Source organism: Kogia breviceps, chromosome 9 (genome assembly GCF_026419965.1).
Source record: "Kogia breviceps isolate mKogBre1 chromosome 9, mKogBre1 haplotype 1, whole genome shotgun sequence".
Classification (NCBI taxonomy): Eukaryota; Metazoa; Chordata; class Mammalia; order Artiodactyla; family Physeteridae; genus Kogia; species Kogia breviceps.
The window spans coordinates 77,024,533-77,048,493 of NC_081318.1; the positions used below are offsets into that span (position 1 = coordinate 77,024,533).

The following is a 23,961-nucleotide window of genomic DNA, read 5'->3' on the forward strand; positions in this document are numbered from 1 at the left end:
CCTCCTGTTCAGATTGATCAAGCGGCACTATTAGCTGTACGAAATCCCAGATTGGCTTGGATTTTAAGCTGAAACTGGAGGTGATGTGTTGTTGAGAAACTGCCTGAGGAATTCAAGCTGTTCACATCACATGAGTTATCTGCCCATAAAGGATGCCAATCATATTGTTATTGCAGAAAGGATTAGTCACTTTTTTTTTTTTTTTTTTTTTTTTTTTAACCACACTGCCTACAGCACATCTGGGAATATTTTACATGAAAAGAGTTGACTGGAGCCCATGTTCGAAGGTCAGAGATTAATCTGGATTTAGGAAATCATGTAATGGAGGGTAGCAAATCTCAGTTTTCTCAGTTTAATCTGCAAAAGTCACTGATTCTTACATGCCATGAGCATGAACAATGCCCTAGTCAAAGATTTACTCTGCCATTCCCATTAATGGTATGACTCAGTCCTGATGATTTTGCAGGAACGTTCCAGACAAAGGACTCCTTAGTCATGGCAGAAACCTTCATAAATGGCTTTCAGTAACTCTGACTTCTATCCCTCCCTTTCCTGAAATATTTGCACTCAACACCTGTGGTTTGCAACTCAGGCACTTTCATTTTCTTCCTTTGTGACAAAGGAATTTATGAAGAGCAAGGTTAGCCATTTGGGTGTTCTCATCGCTTATCACTGAGGCCGAACTGCTATGCAGACCATATAGGATCCCTTGGATCACATTTTTCCGGGAGACTGGCATCATCAGACATGTCAGGTTTCTCATCATAAGAAACGCATCTTCGACAAGGGTCTGTCTTTCTCCCTTACTAACAAGGAACCATCTCAGGAATGACTTTGCTTCCAACTAGACTTAGCAGGTACTTAGAAGAGGAACAAGATGGTATTTTGCCCACTGAATCAGCCTGTATCTGGTCGTTGCTCCTCTTCCCCCCGTGAATTAACTTTCAAGAGAAATCATAGAACTGAACTGGCTTGAATTGCAGTCTCTAACAGTAAGATCAGAAGGTCTGTGGCATATTTGGTCCAGCGTGCATTAGTGTTTGGCAGTGACACCTGAGAAATGATGACTCCAAGGATAACTTGACACCAACACACCTGTTAAAAACACATCCTTTAGTGCCTTGGATATTGATTTTTGACAATGCCTCTTGAGGATTTAACAGAGCCACAGTTGAACTAATATTTTTCTGTGGCCCCTGAAGTCACTTGTATAACATAATATGATAAATTTAGTCCTATCAATAAAAAGGCACTCCTATCCTTTTTGACTGCTAGCCAAGGTCCAAAAGCTGTTGGGTAAGCGTGGGAAGAGCTAAGGGCTGTAGCTTAATTTTTAAAAAATGATTAGTATTTATTTCTGAGGTCCTGTGCAATAATTTAGGGCAGAGGGCTATATACCATATTATTTGTAGCAAATAGAACTATGTTATTCATGGTTTTCCTGTTAACTGTTCCTTACTTCAACAGAACTGGCAGGTACAAAAGCAAGTAGTATAACCATTTGGTGCATAGGACTGGAATCAAACCAGCCCCTTCTCTCACTAGCTGCATGAATTTAGGCAAGTTATTTTAATTCCTTAAGCTTCAGTTTTCTCATCTGTAAAAAGGGATTAAGTAGTCTGTGGTTTATGAATTTATTTAAGGATTAAGTGATAACACATGTGAAGCACTTAACTCACTGACTAGCACATAGTTAATGTTCAAAAAGTGTTGGAGGTCATGAGAATGGCTAAGCCAGCAGTCATTCATTCAGCAAACTTCAATCAGTGCTCATTATACAAGGTGCTATTCTCAAATTTAGGTTGTCCTAAGCTGAGTAATGTATCCCCACTATCTCCTAGGAAGTTGTAGTCTCTTGGGGACAAAGAAACATAACAAGGATAAAATTTTGAGATAAGTGTACACATACTTATACTAAAACACAGGTGAAGGAGCAAGTCCAGGTGAGTCATGGCAGGCTCCCAAGTAGAAGTAACATTTAGACTTGATCTTTTTTTTTTTTCTTTTGCGGTACGCGGGCCTCTCACTGCTGCAGCCTCTCCCGTTGCGGAGCACAGGCTCCGGACGTGCAGGCTCAGCGGCCATGGCTCACGGGCTTAGTTGCTCCGCGGCATGTGGGATCTTCCCGGACCGGGGCACGAACCCGCGTCCCCTGCATCGGCAGGCGGACTCTCAACCACTGCGCCACCAGGGAAGCCCCCTAGACTTCATCTCGAAGAGAAAGTGGACAGTTATCAGGCAGAGGAAGGGAGAGGAAGTTTTCAGGCAGAAAGAAGAGCACAAAGACAGAGATGGGCAAACGCACTTTTGCTTTAAGAGCAGCAAATGGTTCAATATTATCAGGGTACCCAGTGCCCTGTAGGGATTAGCAGGGTGAGGAAAAATAGAAGGACTGTTTTTTATATGCTATGCTAAAGAGTTTGAATTTTTCTTCTTTAAGAGATAAAGAAGACATTAAAAATTTTAATTAAGAGAATGACATGACCACAGTTATGTTCTACAAAGGCCACAGTGGATGACATCCAACTTGAAAAGAGTCAGGGAAGGGTAATCGGGTGGACGACATACTCATTCTGACTCAGGCTGTGAGCTCTTGAAGGCCAGGGACCTTGTAATCCCAATAACAGTGAGGCAGTTAATAATAGAAAGGACAAGATCAGAGGTTTAAATAAAATTTGAGTCCACTTAAAACCATTTATTTGGTTGGTGGTAATTACTCAAGTACTCGTGTCTTAATTTGTTCTCCTGTTTGTGTCATTACAGGTCACCCTGAAGTCTTCTTGGAAAGAAGCAGGTCATAAATAATTTTCATCGTTGGAGACTATAAAACGGCTAAAGAACTTTTAAATTCCTGGAAGCATCTCAGAAAAAAGAGCGTGAAGACTTTCTTCAAGGTGGAAACAAAAACTGAGGGTCAGGTAAGTAAACTTTGATAACAGTTGAAATTCACTGGATGGCACCAACCTGTATTTATTGTCGCATTTCTTTAAATCTCGTATAAACAATATTCCTTAAAACTACTGTGTCAACATAGGTAATGTGTACTTAACGCACATGGTGGTTTTATTTCGATGGAAAGTTACTTTTTTGTAGAAAAATTCTGAACAAATTGTAGATTATGTGTTCCATAACATCTGTTTTCCACACTGGGAGAGCTTAACTGCATGGTTTGTATTCTCTGAGGCCTCATTGTGAACCTAATGGCAGCTACCCAAATTGGAGGCCCAGTGCTTGGGCGGGGCCGGCTAGCCCCTGGGATGTGTGCCCTGCAAATTCGACCCTATTAAGTGATGGCAAGTGTCTCAAGATGCTTTGCCATTCTGACCACTTGGCAAGGAAACCTGATCTGTGTTTTGAACGTAATTTTTGAAGTTTTCTTCCTATTGTATTTTCCCCTGTGTTACAGTTCCCTCTGCGGGAATGTAAAGTCAAGGAGCTGGCATGAATCAAGACTTTGTCACTCGTAACAGAGAGATTTCCATAGTATACCAGGTGGTGAAGTCAAAAATAGCGACAGCACAATTTTAGTGTTCAAAGTCCCACCGCTATCCTGCCTATAGTAGCAACGTTTACTTAGAGTTTAACTGCAGGTGTTTTTGGAACATATTCTTAGATTTTCCAAGGCCACTAATTGGAAAAATACTCTGTAAGTTTTCAACTGCATTTTTCTCAGACCAGTAAAAGCACTTCTATTACATTAAATCAATGGACTTTGATTATTATAAACTGCTAAGTGTTGGCTCTCTGCATATCGAAATACTGAGCCTTGTACATATTGCTCTATTACAAAGACACATATTTAATGGTGATTCGGAAAGAGAACTTTGTATTGTTAAAGCAAAATCACAACTTTGTTTTAACTGAACGTATCAGCAGTCCTACGTCGATGAGCTTACTGATTCATCTGTAATCATATTATAAAACACTGGCTGATCTTTCAGGAATGCCTGTGTCCCTTGATTTTCATTTCATGACCTCCATCACAGATGTGTGACCACCACAAAAGCTGGTTCTCAGCCATGGGCCATTCTATTGCCCTGTGGACAGTAGTCCTGAGAGTAACCTCTTGTTTTTCACGAGTAGTTTCCAAATAAACACATGACAGAAGGAGAAATAATTAAGGAATAAATTAACTCCAAAGCAAAGGAAAAGAAATAGTGCATCTTAGATAATTACATCTGGCGAGAAATTTCTACAATGAAACAGTGTTAACAGAAACATTTTTTCCCCCTTAGCTATTGTATTTTTAATTTTTGAATTTAATTTTATTTTTTTAACATCTTTATTGGAGTATAATTGCTCTACAGTGTTGTGTTAGTTTCTGCTGTATAACAAAATGAATCAGCTACACGTATACATATATCCCCCTATCCACTCCCTCTTGCATCTCCCTCCCATCCTCCCTATCCCACCCCTGTAGGTGGTTGCAAAGCACCCAGCTGATCTCCCTGTGCTATGCAGCTGAACAAAAGCATTTTTGAATTGCTCTTGCTGTTGCCTCTCTCTCTGTGATAAAGTCCTTGAGCAGCATTGCCCTTTTTTGGAGGAGGAGAAGCTGGAGCAATGGAAAGAGTTTTCAGAACATCAGCTTTGTGAGATTGCTTTTGCGTGAAAAGTCTGGGAAGGAAATAAAAGATTCTATCAGAGATAACTGTTGAGTCGTTTTTTTCTGAAGCTTAGACTACGTGAGGGGGTGAGGCAGTGTCGGAGGCAAGCTCTCCGATTTTAATGTTGTAAAGTGGCAGAAGCTTGAACTTGGTATTTGACCTTCATGAACCTCAATTCCTCTTGGAACTACTCCTCTTGCACTGCAGATGTTAAAAGTTAAAAAAGCTAACAGATAATATCTACTAAAATCTAAAATGTTTAATTCTCATTATGTGTGGACCACTATTTTTTTAAACTGTTTTTCATGTATTTTCTCATTTAATTCATGCAGTAGCCCAGTGAAACAGATACTATTCATATCTCAGTCTTAGTCATGAGGAGAGAGGTAATGAAGGATCAAATAAATCTGAGGTAGTCTGCATCCAGAGTTGTAATCACTGAGCTGAACTTTTTAAAGAAGGCACAGTAAAAACGTGTAGTTGTATCCGTGCTGTGATTGTTGTATTTGAAATATTAAATTCATTAAAGGCAACTATCATTTTTACTTTTCTAGTGATAGAGACACTAAAGATAGATTAGTAAACGGATTTCTAATGCTGTCACTCTGCTTTTCTTAAGTACAGGATGATGTTTCCTTCTCTTTTGCGTTAGCTCCAAGCGTGGTATCTGGCCTAGTCGACACTCTGCATATTCTTTATGTGCAGAGGCTGCAGAGAGCTTGATTACAGTAAGGATGGGGCTCTAACCTAATCTGGAATGGCCCTGGGTGCCCAGTTATGCTGAGTCTCGGGTAGTTGTCTCTGGGAATAGTCAGTCTCAGGACGAGTGGAGTGGAACCCTTGCTACTCTCAGATCAAAGCGCCTTTTGTGGCACACGTGTAGGCAGTGGAGGTGGGAGGGTGGGGGGACTTCTGTCCCACGAGCTCACTTTGCTACTTCATCTGTCTTTCATATCAAACACAGTTTTCTGTGGTAGGAAAATGCTGATTTTTCATTTACGGTCTTCCAGACTGATCTAGAATAGGTAGGTTGTGGTTGTGAACTGCAACCCAAGATTCATTTAGGGATGCCTTCTGGACATGCAGCAGGATATCATTCTGTGAGTTCTTTCAATTCATTCAAAAAGCATTTACTCTCAACCCGGTAGAGGCATTGTCTTCGGTGCCCTCAACACAAAGACAAAAGATGTGGGTTCCAAAATCAAGTAGCTTATAGTTAGGTGGGAAAATAGATATACAAAGGAATAATTATGGTTAATAAGCTAGTAATGGAAGTGTGTGCTTAGGTCGTGGGTGCTTGGGCAACGTTTCTCAAAAGGGATAGGGTTTGAGCTGAGAACTGAAGGAGAGAAGGATTTGGCAAGGCCTACAGACAGCTAAGGGACAGTGCATTCCATGTGGAAGAAACACTGGTCTCCTTTTTAGGAAAGAGTGAGCAGGTAGTATACATCTATAGACGGGAAAGCAACTTTCCAGGGACACTTCAAAGGCAGGCATTCTATTCGCACGAATCTAAAAGTCCTTTTCCTCTTCACCTCTGTTCCTTTCTGCTCATTCTATCATTCTCTCTGGTCTCCTAGTACTTATGTCGTCAGCTGATCCTCTGGTCTTACACTTGTACCTGTTTTATGTATGGATTTGATATTTCCTCATTTGCTTATAGATGCCTCAGGGGCTTATAAGATGTCTACTATTTATAAATTTTTTTACTGAAGTATAGTTGATTTACAGTGTTTTAGGTGTTACAGCAAAGTGATATTCTTTTTCAGATTCTTGTCCCTTGTAGCCTATTATAAGATATTAATATAGTTCCCTGTGCTATACAGTAGATCCTTGTTGTTTATCTATTTTATATATAGTAGTGTGTCTCCGTTAATCCCAAACTCCTAATTTATCCCTGCCCCCCTTTCCCCTTTGGTAGTCCTAAGTTTGTTTTCTGTTTTGTAATGATATTTATAAATTTTATTTTGCATGCTCTCTGCTTCACATTACCTAGAGTCTACATAATAGTGTTCTTGCTGAACCTAAAATGTATAAGCTTAATAAATGCTTATTTTCTGGTGAAAAATAATTTTATGAGTGCCCTAGTGGTAATTAGTACACAGTTGAGATGCTCGATTCACCAAATTCACACAAATACTACCATAATCAAGTGAAGTAACAACTGATTGGAGTTCTTCAAATTAATCCTGATGGAAGAGAGTCTGTAATTTATTTTGCTTCGTGTTTTAGACACTGCCTTTATAATCACTCATCCTAATAGAGTATTTTGCTTGAGCGACGTATGATTATAAAATTAAGAAATGCCCTTAAATGCAACATAGTTCAGATACTAATATGTTGCTTCGGTCTCCTCAGTTACAGGCCAGCTTTTGTTTGAATAAACTCCAGTGACCGAGGACTCATTTCCTTACATCCTCCTCCTTCAGGACTATCATATCATTTCTAATAACTCTTCCCTAAATATGCCCTGCTCTAAATCAGTGGTTGTCAGAGGGAAAGGGGGATAACTTGGTAATTTGGCAGTGTATAGGAACATTTTGGGATGTCACTATTTAGGATGCTGTTGGCATGTAGTCCAGTGGGGAGGGACCAGTGATTCTGCTAAACATCCTGCAATGCACAGGGCAGCTCCACGCAACAGGAGTATCCAGCCCAAGAGTGACGACGTTGAGAAACTCTGCTCTAGGTTAAATTTATTTATCCACAGAAAAAGCATTATTTTGCCCTCTGTAGTCTATCTGATACTCGGACACAGCTAACCGTATGAGGCCTTTTGTAACCCCAAGTCCTTCAACTATTTTTCTGACGCTCCTATAACAAGAACAGCAATTCATGTGTGATTCTTCCCCACAGCCTTTGCATTTAAAGGAGGAATGGATCATTGAGGGAGAGCGATGTTTAATACAAACTGACCAGTACAGGTCCACTTTCACACTGTGGAATTAGGTGGAGGAGGAATAATAGAGTGGTGAGTGTCTTTGGGGGCTTTTCTTCGTACCCCATGTAGATAAAATCTGGGAAACTTACTGCAAGGGATTTAGTTTGAATTATTCTTCTCAGAGACATGATGTGAGCAATGCGTGGCATGTCCAAATCCATGTCATGATAAATGATATAATGGCTACCTCCCAGGGTCAGGAGTTCCTGGGATGTGGCTATGGCTAAAAATTCTGAAAAAGGGTCTGTTTCCCAAGCTTGGGAAAGAGGTAGTAAGGTCCTTTCAAGGCTCTCTTCTGCCTCCTTTATGAGCTATGTAACCCAAACACCCTTTTGTCACTGAGGCCACTTTAACACTCAGGGACACAACAATAACTGGGTCAATTAATGCCTGTCCTCTTTTTGGTAAGGCAAGAAAGACTGAGGAAATATACATCCTCTGAAAGGAGAGAGGAACATTTGGGGGAACATCTCAAGAGACATTTTTTTTTGTTTTGACTGAACAACTTAGGAGCTCTAACTACAGTCTGTTTGAAAGAACACAAGCATAAACACTGCTTCAAAATAGTACCATGTAGACAATTGCCTCATTAAAGGCAACCAACCTGATTCTCTTTCTGAATAAATACTACTTTCCCTCAAGTGGGTGGATTGCAGGCTTACAGAAGAGAGCAGAATACAGTCTTTAAAATGCCTTGAAAAGAAGCTTATTCACCAGAGGGGGTGAATAGACCCCACGTATATTTGCTGATAAAGAAGGATTTTGATGCTAGTTTTCATTGATTACCAAATTTAAAAATCAGTCCTGTTGCTTTAGACAAGGGACCACCACAGAGTAGTTTGTCTTACTTAATAAGAGTGTTGGGAAAATATCCCGGTTTTCATTAATGGTGATACAGGTTAACTCAGCAAATCGTTAAGAATTTCTCCTTTCACGCAGTTGTCGCTCTCTGCAAACTGCCTGTTGTATGAACTAATACAGCAGAGGATTTCTCCTCTGCTGACTTCTAGGAGCATTCTTCTTTAGTGGGAAGATAATGAGAGAAGCGGAAACGGGAGAGAAAAGTGCCAGCTGAAGCATTCCCATCAATAAAGCTATTCAGGCCCAATGGGGAGATGATAAAGTCTAAACTGATCCACCACAAAAGAGAAGATGCACAAATTTTATCATTTTTGATAATTCTGTCTCTCAAGAGACAATTTTGTGACTGAAAGCTCGGTGCTGTGGTTTGGGACTTGATGCAACAATTAGATGAGTGGAATCTGAAATTGTGTGGTAGATTTCGTACTAGTAGATTTTTTTCTACAGTTTAACCCTCTTTTCTTCCCCCAGCTTAGTTCAAGCACGGGCACTTTCCAGTAAATATTTAGGAAGTCAAAAGTAGTTTAAGGGCTTCCCTGGTGGCGCAGTGGTTGGGAGTCCGCCTGCCGATGCAGGGGACACGGGTTCGTGCCCTGGTCTGGGAAGATTCCCACATGCCGTGGAGCGGCTGGGCTCGTGAGCCATGGCCGCTGAGCCTGCGTGTCCGGAGCCTGTGCTCCGCAACGGGAGAGGCCACAACAGTGAGAGGCCTGCGTACCACAAAAAAAAAAAAAAAAAAAAGTGTCTTAAAATCACCATTAGGAATCTATTGCTTTGGATTGCTGTTGACTATTCTTTTTTTTTTTTTTTTTTTTAAATTCTTATTAAAAGACATGTGTTTCACAAGGATAACACACTTAAATTCTCAGCTGTATAAGAGCCCCTAAGACCTCTTTTCATTCATGGTGCTTAGCTGGAAGCAAGGCCCTGTGGCGAAGAGTTCCTTGGAAGGCTGCCTGGACATCAGTGTGTAGACAGATGGCTCCCCCTCCCCTCTTACTTTGGCCGAGGGGACCAGCGTGAGGCCTTATCAGAGCCTGAGCGCCTGAGGACCATGGAGCGGGGAGTGAAGCCCTCTCTCTCCTTTCTTCTCTAGCTCATCTCCTTACTCCTAGACTTCTGCCATATCTTTCTGATGGGTTTCTTCAGATCCAGCCTTTCATTCACACTGTGGCTCAATTAGCTTTTCTCTAGTGCAACTTTCATTCTCTCAGTCATCCTCAAAACCTTCCTAAAGGTCATTTCTTAGTTTGTGAACCCCATGAATGTATTGTGAATTGTAGTCACTGTTATTTCATGATAGTACCTGTACCCACAGCCAGAATTCACATTCCTCGAGGTCAAGGCTGTGTTCTCTGACTTCAGGGGTCTCGCTAACCCCTGCAACAGGGCAGGACGTACACAAGGAGCTTTATACAGATTAATTGATGGATGAAGCCCATGGGGAACCAGCAACGGTTTCATGGGGCTGCTTCGCCGCGGAGTTGTTGTTAGATGTGGCTCTTCCGCTGCTTTTTCCTATGATTTTAGGGCCATAATAGTTACTGTTTATTGAATCTGTTAGTTTTTTGGTAAGGCATTTCCCACAGATTCTCTCAGTGTATCCTTTCAACAACTTTTTTTTTTTTTTTTTTTTTTTTGCGGTATGCGGGCCTCTCACTGTTGTGGCCTCTCCCGTTGCAGAGCACAGGCTCTGGACGCGCAGGCCTAGCGGCCATGGCTCACGGGCTTAGTTGCTCCACGGCATGTGGGATCTTCCCGGACCAGGGCACGAACCCGTGTCTCCTGCATCGGCAGGCGGATTCTCAACCACTGCGCCACCAGGGAAGCCCTCAACAACTTCTTAAAGTGGATGGTTTTTCCTTATTTTACAGGTAAACTAGTAAATGCGGGGGTTGGAATTCAAACCCCAGTCTTGCTGATGCCAAAACCTTTACCGTATAGCATGATAGTTTTGGTTTCTTTATTTATATTGTGGAGACAAAAGCCATATCAGCATTTGTGACTTTATATGATATGGACCAGATAAGTGAAATAATAAGCCAGGTCCTTTGACAATTAAGAAGTGGCTTTCTCCCTTGTGAACAAGTGCAGGGTTTTAATAACCTACATTTTTTTTAAGGGACCTTTTTTGAGGAGGTTATAGGTAATAAAAAAGTAAAATTAGATTAAAAATCTATTTGCCTAGCATAGTTTGTTAATTATTTTGGATAAATAGATATTTACACATCTGCAGTGGAGTGCTATTTACTGCATTGGGAGAAACTAAGGTCAGAAAGACATACTTATAATTCTTTACTAGTGGTAATATTGAGTATAATATAAATATTTATAAAATGTTTGGCACTCATCTGGTGAAAGTATTATTGAAGTATGACAGATATACATATTTTAGTTCTCTCTTCTTAAATAGCAAGTTCCATCTTACCTGATCCAAGTATAGAAACAGTGGCAAAATTAACATGATATGCTTTGAGATGTGCAGTATTTTCTATCCATCTAATGAAGTCAAAGGGTGTTTATGAAAAACCAATTATCCTAATTACTCATAATATGAGTGTGTACACTGTAGAAGGAAAAAATTTGCAGTAGTCATTTAGAACAGCACAGAATTGCAGGTAGAATTTTAAATGCCACGAATCTCTGATATAGAAATAAGGTTATTCCAGTGCAGATAGAACCAATTTAAGTGGTTGGCGACATATACGGACAACATGTGTGTATTATGACTTCCTTTAGTGCTTCGGGCTTTGATTATAGTCATTTGGTAGGAGGCAAAGTATTCAATATGTGACTCTTATCTTATGGACTTTTATTACTGCCACATTCACTAGGAAAATATTGAAGTGACATATAGAAATCACATAGGACAGTTGAAAGAGCCCCAAAGCACAAAAGATCTATCTGAGTTCCGTTCATGTGCTACCTACCAATGGGAGTTTTCCTGAAACCAGTATTTACGGGGCTTGGGAAAATGGGAAGTTTGAGGAGGATGAATTCTCAGCTCTTTTCCACCTCTAATTCTGTGACCCTGTGAGCATTGCAAGAGTTTGACTAATACGTTCCTTCTTTCCCTAACAAAATGATGAGAACCAATTATCAGCTTTTTATCTAGTTTAAGTTATGTGCTAAATTGTTCCCTGTGTTTTTTTTTTCCTTTGGTAGTAATTATCTGGCTTCTGTGCGTACATTTTCAGGTTTACACCATGAGAAATTGTTTATAATTTATCTCTGAATAAAACAATGCTTCGGAAAAAATTAGTGTGGAAAAAAATAAAGCTCAGTGATTTTGTACTTTCTAGTGCTTGATTGTATTGATGACTTCCAATGATGACTCTGCCGTGTATCCACATCCTTTGTGATGTAACTTAGCAGCATGTGTATTGTGGGTAAGCACATATTTCCCTGCTCCTGGATTCTGGGCTGAGCCTTGTGAGTTGTTTTGCCTGGAGGGATGTTCACAGCTAGGAGGCATGCAGAAGCTTGGGAGGGGCCTGTACAGTAAATTTGCATTCTCTTGCATCTCAGTCATCACTGAGGAAAATATGCCCCAGCTAGCTCATTGATTCCAGGTGGAGGATAAGCGACAAAGGAAGCAGAGCGACCTGCAGCTCAGCCTGTAGCCTTCATCAGCTCACTCCAGCCAGTCTTCAGACTTATAAACTATAATAATCAGGAATTGTTATTTTAAGTCACTGAATTTGGGGGTAGCTTGTTACGCTACAGTAGCTACCTGATATATCTCTAAACCATTTTCATTGCTAAAGTACTGTTCTGTCTGCAAACCTATATTATCAAAGACCCATAGCAATGAACAATTGCATGGCTAATATCATCCACTGATGAAGCTCTTAGGATATTCTTCTCTTGTTCTCCCAAGACATAAAACCAAAGAGGTACAGTGTTTTATCAGCTGCGTTGCCAATCTTACCTGTATGGAAACACTGCTGTAAGAGCCGCCAATGACTCCTGCAATGAACAGTGGGATATTTTCTTGAATGGCATAGGATCCATCAGGACACATATACTCAGCTTCATCCACTTTAGTCAAAGAAGCCCTGACAAATTCCAGTGATTGCTCTAATGCGTAGGTATCCCTCGAGCATGTATCCAAAATGTGAACCCCCAGCTTCACTCCTGGGAGCAAGTAATCGTCTTTGTTAATTTCATCAATAGCAAACAGCATGGCTTCCAGGCGTTGGATCCCCCGATCTTCATTGATTCGCCCACATTCTTCAGTTCCAGTGCCTTTTTCATTAATAGGAAATAGGCCCCCTAAAACGAGGTCACCTTCTATTTTAATCTCCCTCCTCAGAAAGTTATGGTCCCCTAAAGAAAGTAAAAGTCCCTTTGAAAACAAAGCTAAGGTAAGAATTTGGAGTCTTGTCAACATCTTCATGAATCCCGTATCTGTACCTCTGGGAGATATCAGTGGACGGCGCCAAAGCTGCGCACTAGTCCTCCTCTCTCATTTCCAGACTGGATCTTTGTTCTGTCCTTCATATAAGGGAGGAACAGACTAGCAGAGGCTGTCAGCAAATTCCTAAAGAGATGATAAAAATTAAATGAACAACAATGGTAAAGAAAGCAACAGTGATTACATTGATGGTCTCCATTCAGACCTTTGGTGGGATAATGACTCAGATTACCTTCTGCTAAACACATATGGACCATTGCCCCAGGCACGCTCCCAACAAGTATTCTCGCCCAGTCCTTACAACTCGCTGTGATGTAGCTCTTAGTAGTCTCACCTCCCAGAAATGGACACTGAGGACTAATGAGATAAAGTGACCTGGCAATGTATACTTAGAAGGGAGTTGGTGTTCAGACCCTGGTTTTTCTAATGCTAAGTTCACTTCACTCCCTCTTCTGAGTCATTTACTTTGCTATTGGTAGGGCAGCAACTTGCTTATGAGTCTTTATTCCTTGTCTTTCAACTATAAACAACTCCTTCTTACCCACTCTTCCCTTGCCATTTGGAAATAAAACAAAACACAGTGGTAACTCTGGCCCTGTGTCTGCATCTCTGCTGCCATAGCCCTGTCCTCCCTTCATAGCTGACCTCTTCACAAGGATTGTCCGCAGTATTGTCCCCACTTGCTGTCACCCCAGATGCTCTCAGTCACTGCAGCCAAGGCTCTGCCCCCACTGTTCTAACAAAATGGTTTTGGAGAAAGCGACTACTGATCTCCTAGTTTCTAATTCCTTTAACCCGTTGTAACCCTCATTTTACTTAATTGAAATCTTAACTCTTCTCTCCGTGTTCCGACTTCCTAGGCTTCTGTTCTCATGCTGCATGTCTGACTACATCTTAAATTCCTCTCCCCGAGGTAGTCCTGGGCTACCTTAATTAGTATTCACGTTTCAACGACCACTTAACGGATTCCTAGGTTAATTGCCTGCTAAACAGCTCAAGGGACACACCCCTCTGACCCCTCAGGGTCTATCTGTTAGAAACTCCCTTTTATCTCTGTTAATGGTTCTTCTCTGTACCCAGGCTATCGAGCCAGAAACCTGCACAGAAGAGCCCTTCCCATTTCCACATTTCCTATTTTCTTCCCATCAGCCACAAAGTTCTGTAGAGTCTACCTGCTGAACATCTTTCAAAGCCACCTTCTTTTTTTTTTTTACCCACGAAGCCAGGCTCTTGTTATCTCTAGCAGGACCATAGCAATAGATTCCTAGGGAGCTGATACCAGCCCCCAAAGCACCGTTTTGTGAGTTAGGGAAAGATAACCTTCCTCAAGTGCAAAATTCTAACATTTGTTATTGCATAACCTGTAGCATAGTTGTAACATCAGTGATGGAGAAGGTGCAATGCCTGGTGGCTGTCTCTTCCAGCTGGGGTTAGGCAGCTCCTGACATGGGCCTCACATTTCAGGGAGCATGGTAGGCATGAGTTCTGGGGGTTGCACAGGACGTTGGAGCTTAGGACAGTTTCATAAATCAAGCTTCTTTTTACATGACAGGCTCAAACAAGTGCATCTTTTAGGAGTCAGGCAAAGCCCTTCCGGGGGGGATCATGTTACCCCAGGGAACTTTCTAAAATCCTGGTGTGGAGCTGTCTGGTCGCATGCGCACAGGAACCAATGGACCAAGTGTTGCACCCTTGACACCCGGCTCCCTGGCAGTAGAGGACACATGGGTCAGCACAGTCACTCTGTTTGACCACCCCCTTGGCCCCTAGGTGACGTAAGTTTACTACATTCAGAGTCAGGTGAGAGATGGTAGCGCAGGGACTCCTGGAGCAGTCTCCTGACAGGGCACGGGTGCATGCTCTCGTGTGTGTGGTCATGTGTGCCTGTCTGCTCTCCCGCTTTTGTGCATGACTGTGTATTGGTGAGGTTTTATGGAGGAGGGGGTCTCTCCTGGCTGCTTCTTGGCTCAATCAGGATGCCTGAAAGGCACGCCACTGGCGTACTCTCAGGTGTACTAGGAAATGTTAGCAATCTGAATGGTGCCCTATTGGAGGAAGTGCTCTATCTAACGTATAATCCTTTTTTGTTTGTTTGTTTTGTTTGTGTTTTTTTGTGGTACGTGGGCCTCTCCCTGCTGTGGCCTCTCCCTTTGCGGAGCACAGGCTCCGGACGCGCAGGCTCAGCGGCCATGGCTCACGGGCCCAGCCGCTCCGCGGCATGTGGGATCTTCCCGGACCGGGGCACGAACCCGCGTCCCCTGCATCGGCAGGCGGACTCTCAACCACTGCGCCACCAGGGAAGCCCTAATGTATAATCTTAATTGCTGTTCAGAGTGCCCATCTCCTGTTAATCTATACTGACTTCCCCTTGCCTCTAGGTTGAAGAATGGTCTTGATCTTGGAATGCTCCGTGATCTTGAACCTGGCAAGCTCTCAAGTCTTTCTGTTCACCATGTCCATTGACTTCATCCCACATCTACCTTCAAACCTTATGCTTCTGCTCGTTGAACTATATTCACTTGAGAGGATGAGTTAGATGGTGATGACCCCTCACTTCTGCTCATGTTGTTCCCTTTGCTGGGAATGCCCTTCTACACCATTTGTCTGGTAGGCACCCACTTAGCGTCTAAGACCTTACAGTCAGTACCCAGGAAAGACCAAGAGTTTTTTCCTATCTTCCTTCCCAAGTCAAATTGTTTACTTCCTGCTTTGTATTCCTGCTGTAGCTAATTCAAGAAATATTTTGTGATTACAGTTGATATTTGTTTCCTTGTCTGCTCATTAGGGATAAATGAAATGGCACAACTTTTAGGATTTTGCAGGTTTGAAGGAAAAAACAAAACTCAGCAAAAATATCCAGACAGGAACTAGTTCAGTGTTTACTTCAACATTTTTGACATTTCTCCCTTCTCCTGTTAGCAGTGCCCTTTAAAACCTGGCTTTCCACATGCTTTCTGTTCCTTTTTCATGGGGCAAGTGATGGGTTGTTTTCTTGAGACACACAAGTCATCTAGGTTTGGTTTTGTTTATTTAGGTGTGCACCTCAGCACTCAGAGCGGCAGTGATTGGAAGGCTCAGTGTTAACCTAGAGCCTCTCTGGGATATCTGCCACAGGGCACCCGAAAATCTAATAATAATAATTTTTAAAGAGGTTGATACTGTAGTAGAATTTTTTTTGTTGTTTCATATCAGTTTCTGGTCTCTCTTTGATTTTTATGTGCAATTCCCTTTGAAGCAAAACTGCCATGGAAGGTAAAAGACACTGCGATCATTATCACTAATAATAAAGAAGCTGAAATTGCCTCTATAAAATAATTGTTTTATGTGCCTAATAAAAGAGAATAGTTAATTAAAAGAAGGTCATCAACACAGTCTTAACCATCTATCTATAAAAAATGTAGATACCTCTTGAATATGAAGGAATTTTGACTACACAAAGAGCAAAGATGACCATGTAGTTTATGGAAAGCTTAATTCTCGCTTAAGAGGATGCTCTTAGCCAAAGAAGACTTCAAATGAAACTTCACATTATGCTGAAAGTAGTATGTGTCAGTCTATCTGTTTCACAAGTAGAGGCTGTGTTTTATTTATCTTTGTGTATCCAGGGCCTGGCATAGTATCTGCAATCCAGAGGGTATTCAATAAATATTTCGTGAAGGAATCCAGACATCCATGATAATGCTGTTTGCAAATGACTCTTTACGATTTTATTTGTGGCGTAGAAAGCGGGAATTAATGGGAATTAATGATCTTCCCCTATTATGCTCTTTGATGGTAGGGCTGCCAGCAGGTAGTACTTTTTATACATGGAGGAGAAAATGGTGCCTTTGAATTTGAAAGTTGTAGCTGGGTCTGTAAGAAGCCAAGAAAATGTGGCCTCAAGTTGACCTACATTTACTTAAGTTTTCGGTTGGGAGAATACTAAATAAGGAACATGCCTATTTTCCTATTTCAGAGCTTCAGAGACGCATTCACTCATTAAATATTTATTGAACACCTACTTTGTGTGTGCCGGGCCATGAGCTGGATACCTAGGATAGAAACTTTAATTGTAAAGAAATGAACATTATTCCTGCTGTCAAATAATTAAATGTTTGTATATTTTTATACAGAGAGTGATGGAAACGTACTCATCTCTGCTTCTTCCAACTATCGGCACCATTTGTGAAAATCTTCACAGTAAGTTTGCAATTACCTTTAACATGGTAATTGTTAAGTGCTTGATTCAAAAGCAATTCATGACATATCACATATATTATGTACGTTTAAAAATTAGATATACAGAACTTAAAAACAAGTTGACTAACAACGTCATGTAAAATAGTTTTCCTTAAGCCCTCCCACAGGGTGTCTTTAAGTAGCACTTAATGCAGTCTTAGAGAATTACCAATTAAAAATCAATTAGAGTAATGTTTAAATACAGTCTTAATATTTTCTTATTTACCTTTTCCTTAAAGCAGAATTTGAAATGATTAAGACTGTAGGGGCATGCATAATTTTAAAATACTTAGCATTATTTAAAACGAAGCCCTAAGAAATTGAACGAACAGGGAATTGAAACTTATCGTTGAAAAATAGGCAAACACGCTTAATTCAAGGCAACTGTTTATCTCTGTGTAACAGTTTATCAGATTGTGGGAAAGGGCATCCACTACTTCTTTTCAGGTTCCTTTCATTATAAATCAGCCAGCAGCACATTCCCCAGATAAACAGACTTCCTACTGCAGCCACATTCATAGGCAGCCAGAGAGTTCCAGCTCTACACTCAAAAGTTCTCCGTTCAGGGACGATGAGTGATGTGTCGACCATAAACAAGCATGTGTAGCCCTCTCTGTAGGCAACCTGCTCACCAGTGTTTTATTAATTGGTGCATTAATAGAATCTTAGGGGTTTGCTGTGAATATAACCCCTGAAAGATGTGGGCAGGAAGCATTTCTTTATTCTGCATATGCTAATACCTATTTTCCTTCCTCTCTTGACTTCGCCCAGGGACTTAGTGTTGGAAATGCAATCCAGTTTGACTCAATGAATAAGTAATTTATCCAGGGGTGATCTAATGTCAGAACCACTCTTACTCTTTCCTAGAAATAAGCCCTTGAGTTGCTGAAAGGCTTCTGAGTGTGCTCAAAGCCTGCACACCCAACTGATCTGGAGAAAATTTAGGGTTAGTGCTAGCATGTACAATTTGGCTATACATTTGATTATAAAGTTTTCAGCTGCCAGAATTGTAGGCAACAAGAGACATGGCCTTTGTTCTTAGACTACCATTTTCAAATGGGTAAACAGAGACTGTAGCCATAGTGGCGTTTTTAATAGCAGGATGTATCACTGAACCATTCTACTTCGTTTAAGACATTATTATGAGAAACTGACAATTTAATATCCAATCATTCTTAGCAGATCTAGCTTAAAATTTCTATTCCTTGTAAGCCTTCTGTATTACTTCAGCTGTAAAGCGGCCTAATTCCATTTGCTTAATTTCCTTATAGTTTGTGCTATGTCTATTATGATGATCATATTTTGTTTTATATTTATTTACATAGTTTTTAAAAATTGAAATCTAACAATTGGAATTTGTTCTTCTTTCCTCATTAGATTGTAAGCTACTGGATATCAAGGTCAATGCCTTAGGCAATGTTGTATTTTCCACAGCAACTAACGTACATTATTGCCAAATGATAAATTCTAAATAGCATCTAAGTTTTTGAGAGATTGATCAGAAGACTGGAAAAATGATTTGGAAATTCCATTCAGAGAATAAAGAAGATAGCTGAAAAGATCCGTTTTATTTTTTTTCAAAATGATGCTATCATAGGTCAAGATTCAACTTTGGCACTAGAGAAATTTGGCCTCAATAGCTCTGGTCTTTCCTTTAAATTGCTGATTTTTAAGGAAAAATAATAAAGTAAAATTGGAAAAGTTGAGAGCACTTGGAGAAATTAGATAGATTAGGAAATGCACTGTCCTTCTGAGAGAGATTAAGAGGAATGGAAAGCAGCACACCAAATAACAGTGTATGTTCCATGAAAGTATGAATGACAAGGCAGAAGAGTGGAGGCCAGGCCTATGTATTAAGATTTGAAGTTAGGGAGTATAGTTCTGCTTTCTCTCAAGTTTCTCTAGTTTGAGGAAGCTTGAAATGCCACCATAAATAAAAGATTTCAAATAACCAAGAACTTAAGTCGAGAACTGGGAACAAATTGATCAGATCCTTTCCTGTGAGCCTGTTTTATTCATAGAGAAGATAAAAGAAGCCCAGGAACCCTACGTGACTACAGTGAAGAGGGGGACACTACCAACTGGGATGATGAAGCCAGAAAGCGATGCTGATGCTGCCAAAAGGAGACATGCCCACTTCACTAAATGGCCTTGCACAGCCCTCCCCACCTCACAAAACATCAGGTCTCCAATCTCCTTTATCTTCTGAATTTAGAGGGAAGTGTCTTTATGAGGTAGGAAAACGTTGACAGTTGTGCTAAACTTTGGTCCTTAGGGTAATTGCTGGTAATTTACTTAAACAATAATATTAACTTGGGTTGGTCATTCACTATATATTATATTAAAGATTCATTTATTTCCCTTCAAAGTAAATCTTTATTTTTGTAAATATCAAAGGGTGCATTCTTTTCCTGTGTGTGTGCGTGCATGTGTGTGCGTGTGCGTGTGTGTGTGTGTTGCTATTTCAGCTGTTTTCTCATCCTCAAGTTTCCTAACCTCATTACAGGCCTTGGAATTGGAGCCTCCCCAAAGTCCCTGCAGTGTACCTTTGTCCTTTTCCTCTTAGAAGCTGCCAAGTCTACTAGAAGTTACAGGTTTGTCAGTGTGAACAGACAGTACAGAAACTGGATTTGTCAAAAGCTTTCCTTCTAGCTCTGGACAAAATAGTGAAGGGGAAGAAATGGAGGAATATTATTCACAGGAGAACATTTTTACTTATTAACAATATGATCCATCAAGTGGATAATATTAGTAATGCCCTGTGTGTATACTGTCCTTCCTCTTGAATAATGTCAAAGTGTTTTGCACAATGAATTAACTCTTATTGCTTCCTGAGTAGAGAGAGAGAGAAAGTAGGGCAAATTACTCAAGATAGTAGTGAAAAGTAAATACAGAATTAGGATTTAAGAAGACTTTTATAATTATTTTTCAATCAGGTCTTAGAAAAGAGAATGCATATCACACGTGTTTCTGCAAAAATGTCACCCCCCTCTATCAAATTCTCCTCTGTATGTAAATGGTAAAATGTTTGAAACAGCACTTCTTTGCCTGGTGCTAAATGAACTCTTTAGAGAATCTGTAGCCAGCTTCTGCTTCTGGCCATGTCATAGTAACTGGTATTAGATTTGCCCTCCTGCTGAAAATAGCTATAAAGCTGGACAAAACATACAAGGCAAACTATGATCTTTGAGAAAAAGAATCACACAAGGCAAGTGCCATGATTACCCTATTCCCCAACAGTCTGCATGGGAGTGCTTTTCTGCCATGGTGCAATGGCAGCCTTATTGGCCCCCAGAGGCAGAGACTAGAGTTCTTGGCTTCTGAAGTGGTTGCAATTTGTGGGGCAGAGAGCCGCATGGAAATGGTGAGCCTAAGGTCTGTGTTGTGCAAGGATTAGGCTGGTTATACACAGAGTGAGACTCAGTGAGGCCTGGCAGAGATCATTTTCCTGTAGCAGGGTTGAGAGGGAAATATCAATATCAGAGGTCATGCATACAGAGAGGTATTGGAGTTCCAGACCAGTTGGAGTAGAGAGAACACAATGGGCATTATTGCACTTTCAATAAAATTCCCAGAAAGTTTACCCTACAAGAGTGAGAATCAAGCTCTGGAATAAGGGGCATGCCCTAGGACTACATCCAAAATACACCTGCCTTAACACAGAATAAAACTAAACTTAACAAAGCTAAAATGAGCCACACTTATTTAAGTACCTGCTAAGGCAAAACTGAAAACTCTTAAAGGAAGTTGACATATTTGAGCCTGCCTGCAATAGAATTCCTCAGTATACAACCAAAAATCACTTGACATGTAAGAAAACAGGAAAATGGGACCTGAAGAGAGAAATCCTTCATTAGAAAAAAGTCCCAAAACTTAGCAGATAAGGACTTTAAATAGTCTATTATAAAGATAAATTTGTTCAAAGACTAAAAAAAATGAATGAGTGGATGAGGAATATCAGCAGAGAATTGAAACTATGAAAAAAAGCTGCAGAAAGTTTAGAACACAAAAGTAAATATCCAAAATAAATATTTAATTATCTAGTAAATATCTGAAATAAAAACTTCATTGGTTGTATGTAGGGGAGCACAACAGATTGGAGATGGCAAAATAGTCAGTAAACTTGAAGATTGATGAAAAGTAATTATCTAATCTGACCTAATAGAAAAACACTGAAAAAAATTTAACTAAAGCTTCAGAGTTCTTTTGAATACTAAGTGGTCTAACACAGGTATAATCTGAGTTTCATAAGTAGAGGAGGAAGAAGAAAAAAATACTTGAGGAAATAATGGCTGAAAATTCCCCCAATTTGGTGATAAACATAAGATTACAAAACCAATAAGCTCAGCAAACCCTAAGCAGGATAAATACAAATAAAACCCATGTAGGCAAATCATTGCCAAATTGATAAAACCAAAAATAAAGCGAAAACTTTGAAAACAGAGTGGAACAGCCCAATTAGTGGGTAACAATATGAATGAGGGATCACTTTCATCTGAAACAATGGTGGCCATGATGCAATGGAATCTTTAAAGTTCTGGGAAAAAACTGGTTAAGTATCCCAGAATTCTACTTCTAGTTCAAATATACTTCAAGAATGAAGGTAAAATTAAAACTTTTTTCCAGGCAACTAAAACTGAGAGATTTCACTGCCGGCAGATTTACAGCAGAGAAATGCTAAAGGGATTACTTCAAAGGAAGAGGAAATGGCACCAGATGGAAAATCAAATCAACAGGAAAGAATGAAGAGCACCAGAAATGGTAAATATGTGGTTTAATGTAGAAGAATACCTGTAAGTCTAACTATGAAGTATTGTCACGATGAGTTCATGAAAATTATATTTGTCACAAATTTAAAAATGGTAAGAAAAGATGAATTCCAATATTATTTGGTTTATCTTATAGTCTGATTTTACTTCTCCCTGTGTGTATATGTTTGCATTTATCCTAGATCTTTCTTTTTTTTAACATCTTTATTGGAGTATAATTGCTTTACAATGGTGTGTTAGTTTCTGCTTTATAACAAAATGAATCAGCTACACATATACATATATCCCCATATCCGCTCCCTCTTGCATCTCCCTCCCACCCTCCCTATCCCACCCCTCTAGGTGGTCACAAAGCACTGAGCTGATCTCCCTGTGCTATGTGGCTGCTTCCCACTAGCTATCTATTTTACATTTAGCAGTGTATATATAAGTCCATGCCATTCTCTCATTTCGTCCCAGCTTACCCTTCCCCCTCCCCATGTCCTCAAGTCCATTCTCTACGTCTGTGTCTTTATTCCTGTCCTGCCCCTTGGTTCTTCAGCACCATTTTTTGTTTTTAGATTCCATATATATATATATATATATGTGTTAGCGTATGGTATTTGTTTTTCTCTTTCTGACTTAACTCTGTATGACAGACTCTAAGTCTATCTACCTCACTAAAAATAACTCAATTTCATTTCTTTTTATGGCTGAGTAATATTCCACTGTATGTATGTGCCACATCGTCTTAATCCGTTCATCTGTCGATGGACAGTTAGGTTGCTTCTATATCCTGTCTATTGTAAATAGTGCTGCAATGAACATTGTGGTACATGACTCTTTGAATTATGGTTTTCTCAGGATATATGCCCAGTAGTTATCCTAGATCTTGTTAGTGGAAAACATTTTTGCCCCTTCTGGAGTTCTGCTAAAAGAACAATCTCTTAATTCAAAGGCATGCTTCTGAATGTAAGATGGGTCATAGCTGACAGCACGTTCTTCTTTATGATATAGCTGCAAATAGATTCAGTCAAGGTTGAAACCCTGGTGGTACACACTGGTATAGTTGTTCTAGTTGTTAAAATATTGAAGTACTTTCATCCAGGTGGTGAATAGTCAAGCTACCAAGCCCTTTGAATATTCCTCCACTTCCCTGCCTACTCTCATTCCCCCACTGCCTCCCTCAATTCCTTCATGGCACAGCTAGAAAAGTGTTCAATTCTGGCAAGGTCGGGTCTTTAGGTTCCAGCTCCAAGAGGTATGGTTGCTGTTCATTTTCTTAACTTGATGCCAGTTGTTAAACTTTTTGCATATCACCCCTGAATTGACTTGCTGAATAAGATATTGGAAATCTGGGGAGTGTTTCAGTTTTAAACAGAATTCTTATCAGCTTGAACAAAACTGGATTTTTCCTTGTAGCTTGATGGATTAGCATCCATTTCCAATTTTTCTGGAAACCATACCACAGTTTTCCTTTGGGAACCAACACTTATGTTCATAAAGCAAGGTGAATCCATTTCTGGCTTGCTAGGTGGCTTGTGACACACATGACTAACCAGAGTGTGATATGTGCCTGACCACAGCAGTTCATTCCAGAATGAGCCTGTGACCAAATCATTGCTAACCAGGGTTAATGTGAGAACATTTTCTAGGACCACCAGGAGAAAAGCATCCTCTTTCTGTCAGAGTGACGTAGAGGAATGGATGTAAGCCTGGAGCTGCTGGCAGCCACCTTACCACCATGAGGCAAGGGCCTGTCTGAGATGCAAAGCCAAGAGATGGAGAAATAGTGAGACCTGACAGTCCTGTACATGCTATTTAATCCAGCTAAGATTTCCCAGTTATGTGAGATAATAAATTCCTCTTTGCTTATGTCAGTTTGAAATCTGTTTTATGTCATTTTTCATTAAATGATTCCTGAATAGAACCTCTCTTGTTTTCCCATCTCCTCCCTTAAAGATACTAAAATTTATTGAGCAACTACTCTGTGCCAGAAACTATAATGTTCTAAATAGATTATTTTATTTAATCCTGTAACTTTCCTCCTACTCAGTTATGTCCCTTCCACAGATGCCTGATGCTGTCCTGCATCTCAAATGGTACCAGGGTTTGTGATGGTTTCCATTGTGTTACCCTATTTATGATGGGTTTTCCTAGAAATGCAAC

General features: G+C 40.3%; 1 protein-coding gene across 1 annotated transcript in view; it reads right to left on the reverse strand.

The window, feature by feature from the left end:
* Positions 1–23,961, reverse strand: part of GRM3 (glutamate metabotropic receptor 3) — a 243,861-nt gene that overhangs the window by 92,378 nt on the left and 127,522 nt on the right. The window contains exon 2 of the mRNA XM_059073561.2: positions 12,341–12,952. Coding sequence (XP_058929544.1) covers positions 12,341–12,808 — 468 coding nt within the window. The 5' untranslated portion in view covers positions 12,809–12,952. The remainder of the gene's footprint in view (positions 1–12,340; positions 12,953–23,961) is intronic.